Source organism: Chinchilla lanigera, unplaced genomic scaffold, assembly GCF_000276665.1.
Source record: "Chinchilla lanigera isolate Chin_1 unplaced genomic scaffold, ChiLan1.0 scaffold00018, whole genome shotgun sequence".
NCBI lineage: Eukaryota > Metazoa > Chordata > Mammalia > Rodentia > Chinchillidae > Chinchilla > Chinchilla lanigera.
In genome coordinates this window covers 14,928,398-14,935,744 of record NW_004955419.1, presented here as the reverse complement: position 1 = coordinate 14,935,744, position 7,347 = coordinate 14,928,398, and the positions used below count along the sequence as shown (strand labels likewise).

General features: G+C 37.9%; 1 protein-coding gene across 2 annotated transcripts in view; it reads left to right on the top strand.

Annotated features, from left to right (window-relative positions):
* Positions 1-7,347, top strand: part of Hsdl2 (hydroxysteroid dehydrogenase like 2) — a 75,309-nt gene that overhangs the window by 38,705 nt on the left and 29,257 nt on the right. The window contains exons 7-8 of one of the 2 annotated variants that reach the window (XM_005382705.2): positions 740-934; positions 3,637-3,708. In XM_005382705.2, the coding sequence (XP_005382762.1) occupies positions 740-934; positions 3,637-3,708 (267 nt within the window). The remainder of the gene's footprint in view (positions 1-739; positions 935-3,636; positions 3,709-7,347) is intronic. The other variant, XM_013513304.1, reaches the window with a different exon arrangement.

Below are 7,347 nucleotides of genomic sequence, written 5' to 3'. Positions count from 1 at the left end.
TGGATTGGTTATCTCTGGATCAGGAAATTATAATTAATTTTAAATTTTTTCCTTTTGGACTGAGGATTCAATTCCTGGTACAAAATTAATTAAATAAGTTATTCCTTTACTTCTTATTTTCTAATACTTTCTACAAACCAATATTATCTGAATTTAAAAATGCCCACCCAAGTCCTTATTTAGTGCATGATGGTGGTGCCTTGGTCATTGTTTTAGACCCTGGCAACATAGTGATGAACAAGAAACATGGTCTTTCTTTCCTAATACAGGGGAAAAAAGGTACAATGAACTTAGGAAAGGAAGCCCTGCATTTTATAGACGGGAAACTGAGGTCTGCAGACATTAAAGTAGCTTGCTAAAAGTCATGGCACAGCTCATACAAAGCTCACTGCCTTTCCGTTACATCATACTGGCTTTCTTGACTCTCGAGAGCACCTCTGTATTCTTGAACATTCTTGAACATTCTAGATCAGAAGTCTCAGTTTTTCTGGTATTCTCATGAAGGAATTCTGTGTAAGGCAGTACTGTATAGAGTAAGGGAGTTCTGCCTGTAGAACTCCCTTTGGAGTGGAACTCCCTTTGGCAAATCCTGTAAGCTTTTTGGGCTTTGTTTTCATCATCTGAGAAGTAAAGAGATCAGCCTTGGAGATTTTGAAGGGTAGGACCTGCTTGTTACTTCCACGGTCATCTTATTTAATTTGGAGTTATGTATGTGTGTGTGTGTGTGTTTCCTTTACAGCTATACACACTGCTGCTATGGACATGCTGGGAGGATCAGGTATTGAAAGCCAGTGTAGAAAAGTTGAGATAATTGCAGATGCTGCATATTCCATTTTTAAAAAGCCAAAAAGCTTTACTGGCAACTTTGTCATTGATGAAACTATCTTAAAAGAAGAAGGAATAAAAAATTTTGATGTCTACGCAGTTAAACCAGGTAATGCTTACAGTGTTTGAAAGTGGTGATGGGTTTTCTTACTTTTTCTGCATTGAACATATCTGTGTGTTTATATGATTATAAAATATGTTCTTTAAAGGCCATATTTCCATTAAAGGGAAGAACCCCACACCAACACTGGTTTTTGTTTTGTGTTTTGTTTTTTGTTTTTTTGAGACAGCGTCTTGCTACAGAGCTTAGACTGGCTTTTTCTTTTTTTTGAGACAGGGTCTCACTGTGCAGTTGATCCTGGCCTTGAACTTACTATGTAGCCCAGACTGGCCTCGAATTTACGGCAATCCTTCAGGCTCAGCCTCCCTAGTGCTGGGAAGATTACAAGCGTGCGCCACCATGCCTGGTTCCAAACCAACACTATTTAAGAGAGAAAGCACAAATAAAAGTTGAGTTGAGCATTTTTGAAGTGGTACACAGATGCAGATCATCAGCTGTTAGCCATTTCCAAGTTTTGAAACCAAAAATGAAAATTAGTTTTTAAAATTGGTCTTTTAAAAATAAAAGTAATGATTGTATTTAAAGATAGATGACAGATGATACAATAGTGGGTTGTTTACAAAAAACTTTTAGGATTATAGCCTCATTCCAGTTGTTTACTTTTAAGTGTAATCTCTTAAGAGTAGTTTAATGACATAATTAAAATGCATGAGCAAGACCTATCTTCTGTATAGTGATATGATTTGAGAAGTTTCTAGAAGGTGCCCCTGTTCAAAATAACTTCCTCTGAAATTACACATGATGATGATAGTAGATTTTTACCTCCTATGGAAAGTATCATGTATTCTTAGGTGGGTACAAGCTAAGTAGCTTGTAACCCTAGCCATGGTACTCAGAAGGCCAAGTAGGAAGATAGACTGAGCCTAGGAAATCAGGGGCCCTGCCTGGACTATGTAGAGAGACCTTGTCCCTAAAAATAAAAATTAAGAATAAATAAATGAATTAATAAGTAAAATATAGTACGTCCTAAATGACAGATATCAGCCATAAATGGCAATTATATTGTTGTACTAAAGTATATTTTAAAATAGTATTCATTAAACTGACCTTGTCAACAATACAAACTATATTTGTATCATCCCTTCCTGTCTCTAGCTCCAACTGAAATAACTGATTATAGTTTTATAAAGCACCTTTATATATATTACGTATTTAATCTTTATAGCAGTCATATGAGGGAAGTAATACTGTTTAGTGATTAAGAGCATAGAATGTGGCAGAAAACAAATCAGGTTCAATTTTAGCTCTGTTGCTCACTACCTTTGTGGCTTTGGGCCCCAATTTCCTTATTGTAAAATTAGGAGAATGTTAATTTCCACGCAGGATTCCTGTTAGAACAGTGTGTGATAACATACATAATGTGTTTAGACAGTACCAAAGCACATAGTACACAAGCTATATTTATCAGCTAACATTGTAAATGGAAAAATAGGTCCAGAGGGATTAAGCCTTTGTCTCAGAGCAGATGGCTCATAAACGGCAGAACCTGAACCAGACTCAGTTCTTCTGGGCCTTGGTATGGTATAATGATTACTTTAGGTTTTGAGGTCACAGTAATATTATACAGAAAATTTTAAGTCTGGTGTACTTAACAATTGTATTTAGTATTGAAAACTTAGAATGATCAAGTACTTAGTATGATACAAGGGTATAACAAATATCGATTTATTGCCACCCTCCAGAAGTTTGTTTAATCTTTAGAGGGATTATTAATATCTGATTTTACTACAATTTTGGAGCCTTTGTGGCCTTTAGATCTCCCAGCATACATATGTCTTAAAGGTATCAGTGTCATGTTAAGCTAATTAAATAGCTGGTTGTGGCAGTGCATGCCTGTAATCCTAGCACTTGGGAGCCTAAAGTAGAAAGATTGTAAGTTTGAGGTCAGCCTGGGCAATTTAGCAAGACTTTGTCTCAAAAAAATAAATAAAAAATGCTGGGAATGTAGCTCAGTGGCAGAAGGCTTGCTTGTCATGTGAAAGGTAATTAATTTTTTAACCACAGCTGTTAGCTGAAATTAAAATCCAGTGGAAGATGGTAACTTGGTTTTCATAATGATAGAGGAAGAGAGAAAAGACTTAAATACACTGATGTGTAGAAACAAGTCCTTCTTAATGAGGACTTCTGCTCTTAGAGCTTAGGTAAGAAGTGAGCTTCTGAGTGCTTGGAGGGGTGAAAGGTGGAAAGGCTGTGAGAATAAGGAGGGCAAAGGCTGGAATGGCGGGTGAAGCCTTTACACAAAAGGTGATTCCTCCCCGCCGCCCCCATACTGGGAATTGAACCCAGGACCTTCACACTGGGCTGCATTCCTACTTCTTTTTCTATTTTTTATTTTGAGACAGTGTCTCTTAAGTCACTGAGTTTCCCAGGCTGGGCTCCAGCTTGCAGTCCTCTTTCCACAGACTGCCAGAGTGCTGGGATTTTAGGTGTTTGCCCCCAGGCCAGTGTATGACACATGATTTTTAAAAATTAGATTTTGAAGATAAAGTTTGCCATAGGAGAAGAAGATAACTGAGTTACAAGAAAATAAATTTAATAAAGATCAAGTGACTTGACAGTTCTTATGGGGTCCTTTTTCTTTGCTCCAACATGACCCTAAAAGCACACATAAGGTTTATTGAACAGCTGTTAAGATCTTAATGTAGTATTGTTTGTATATTAACCTGATTATTTCGGGGTCACTTTTTCAGGCCAACCTTTGTTACCAGATTTCTTCTTAGATGAATATCCAGATGCAGTTATGAAGAAAAGGGAATCACAGGGTAAGATCTAAACCTTATTTTATGTAGGAAAATACAGATTGTAACTTATGTGTTTCTTCCAAAACAGAATTGATCATATGACAGTCACATTTCTGCTTCTGCTTCTAAACCCTTTGTAATTTAACTAAACAAGTTACGTGAGTTCTCAATTACTTCTAGCCCTCCGTCCCCTCAAAAAAAACAAAACAAAACAAAACAAAAAGAACATGATTTGTCTACTAGTAAGAAGTTCTTAATGTATTCATGGCTTGTGTTCTTGTTTTGTAGCCTGGGCTGGCCTTGAATTTTGAGCCCTTCTGCCTCAGCCTTCCAAGTGCTGAGATTACTGGTGTACACCAAAATACTCAACTCATGTTTGGTTTTTAAAAATAGTTGTCTATTCAAGTTTTATTTTTCTTAACACACTGTCTTTAGGTATTTCATGTTGATACGTTATTTTAATTTGAGGAAAAGTACATCACATCAGAGTATACCTAACATTTTCCACTGTGCCTTGTGACTCCTTTATAGAAATTAACTTCAGGAAGGTTTTCACTTTCTTTTGTTTCTGTAACTCAAGAACAACAGCAGGTTGAATTGGTCTGGAGTGTACATTTCAGTCCTTTTGTTCTGGCATCATGCCAGTGGCTTCCTGAAAGGTGTTTAAAGAAGTGAATACCTGTGCGAAGAATTGCTCTCATGGCTCACTAACAAGAACGGCTCTCTTTCTCCTGGGCCCTTACTTTGTTTTTTATCTTAAAGATTCTGTGAACCTCACATGATCATAGATTTTTTTGTGAAAACTGGTAGAGAATTTAAGAACAAATTCCCCTAACCCTTCAGCAAATGTATAGGCCCTTAACTACAAGGCACTTTAGGGCCGTAGCTTATTTCCTGTTTAGTCGTATCTTTTCTGTGTCTGTCTTTTCTTGTTCAAATTTTTGTGGTAATTAAAAAAAAACTTACATTAATAAAAGAGCAACTTTTTTGTATAATAGAATCTTACAAATTTTTGAAAACTATAGAAAGAAAATAGTAACTCTCAATCCCACCACCCAGAGAAACTTCTTTTAAAAATCAGATCCTTGGCTCTGTTCCCGTCTAGATAGATCAGAGTGTTAAAACCAGAAAAAAAGAACAAGCTTGTCAGCCTTTTTTTCAAAAGGCCTCTTATAGAATGACAGAAATAAATTACCTAGAGATCTTATAAAGTCTTTAAGGGTATGATCTTCAAGGTAGATAAGCCCCAAATGATGATTTTTGCTTAATAGCCTAAGATAAAGTCTGTCTTTTGGAGAAAGACATCCATGAAACGATCTCATTTCAATTCTAAGATTTAAATAAGAACCACTTATTGATTATGTGTCTTCATTCTGTTTATTTAACAAATACTTACTGGGTACTACTCTGTGTCAAATACTGTGCCGATTACTTCGTGTATGCTGTGTTTCTAATACCTGAGATCCCACAAGACAGGTGTCATTTTCCTTCTTACCAGTTGTTGTCACATAGCCGGTAGGTGGCAGAGCCAGGTTTCAACTTGTTTCCCTGATTCCAAAGCCTGTGTCTTACCTGGTATTCTTAAAGAGATTCTCTAGCACCTCAATACTTAAAAGCCCTTTGAACTAGCATATTATTTTGTCTAGTAACCCCACTTATTAATTCATAATGAGGAGTTGCCATCGCATGGATGGAGCATGCAGTCACTATGATCAGCACATTCCTTCCCTTTGGGCATAATTACACAGAGAACACAATCATAATCAGGAGGTTGTTTTGCGACCAAGGAATCAGAGCAAGAGGACTTGCAGAGTAGAACGTGAGGTAAGTATCTGCTGGTGCCCGGCTTTGATAGAAATGATTTTGCCCGTAGACATCGCCATACAAAGAGTGCTCTGACCTCTAACCTTTGAGATCAGAACCCTCAGATTCCTTTCCCTGTCTTCCCCACAAAAAGCTGGAGAGAGCATTTACTTCCTCTTCTTTTTTTTCAAGTATAAAAATATGGAATGCTTCGTGCATACGTGTCTTCCTTGTGCAGGGACCATGCTAACCTTCTCCGTATCATTCCAATTTTAGTGTCTGTGCTGCTGAAGGGAGCACAGCATATGGCTCTTTTTGTTTTGTTCTGTTCTTTCTGGTTCCAGCAATATCAGTCGTAATCTTCTGGTGGTGTTTATATAGTGATTATGCACATAGGTGCTAGGCCGGTACATCTGCCCTAGGATCTAACTCAGGTCTTTTTAACCATATATCTTCCAGGTGACTTTTCATGTCCGTGCACAGAGCCACTGAATGTTCACTTTATAGTCTGCCTCTCAGAGGTTATTGTGTAGCCCTCATTTCTAAAATGGGAGGGTTCGGGGCTGGGGATTTAGCTCAGCGGCAAAAGCGCCTGCCTGGCAAACGCAAGGTCGTGAGTTCGGTTCCTGGTACCGGAGAAAAACCAAAAAAAAATAAAAAATAAAAAAAAAAATAAAATGGGAGGGTTCACCTTTCTGTTACCCTCATTACTTATGGTAATCCCTGTTAACTTTAGATTGTACCTTTTCTGGAATTTGTTCTATGTATGTTAATTTATATCGTATATGTATAATTATTATAAACTGTGCATATGGTTTTAGCTTAATGATTTTTTTCTATATTTATTTATTTCAGGGCTTTGTTTCTTTTTTTTTTGTTTTTTTGGTCTTTTTGAGACAGGGTCTTGCTATGCAGTTCAGGCTGGCCTTCAGTTCCCTTTGTAGCCCAGGCTGGTCTCAAACTCAACGATCTTCCTGCCTCAGCCTCCCAAGTGCTGGGATTATAGGCATGTGCCACCATGCCCAGCAGTTTTTATTTTTTATTACTACATATTTGCAGGAAATCATGACTACATTCTTTGGGGGGCATTCATATATGTACATAACACATCTTAATTCTTTTTCATCCCCTTCCCTTGCCCTGCCTGTGTCCTCCTTCCATTTCTTGATCCCCTTCCCTTTTGCAAAAAAATCTGTCTCCCTGTTTCCTATTACCTATTTTTTATTTTGCTCTCTGTATTTTTGGTTTCTCATATAAGAGAAACCATGTGATATTTAAGCTTGTGTGTCTGACTTATTTCACCTTATGGCCCCAACGTACAGGTGACTCACAATTGATCCTTTTCTATATCAGAAGAGAACTCCGCTGCATAGAAACACATTTGCCTTATCCATTCATCTGTTGATAGTAGAGAATCTCTTAAAGAGAATCTCTTTAAGAATACCAGGTAAGTAGACATATAGACATCCCCAGCCCCCAAGATTGTTGGGGGCTGGGGATTTAGCTCAGCGGCACAGTGCCTGCCTGGCAAGCACAAGGTCGTGAGTTCGATTCCCGGTACCGGAAAAAAAAAAAAAAAGAATTGTGCTGCTGCCAGGGACATAGCTCAGCAGCACAAGTACTTGCCTGGCAAGCACAAGGTCCTGAGTTCAATTCCTGGTACCAAAAAAAAAAAAAAAAGAATTGTGCTGCTGTAAGCATGGGTTTGCATCACTGTACCATGATGTCTGTAATTCTTTCAGGAAGATACTTAGAAGGGGAGTAACACAAGATTGTCATTTACTTCATTAGTTCCCCATCTCCACTCCCCACTGAAACACAAAGCCAAGCCTCCCCTCCCCTCCCCTCCCCTCCCCT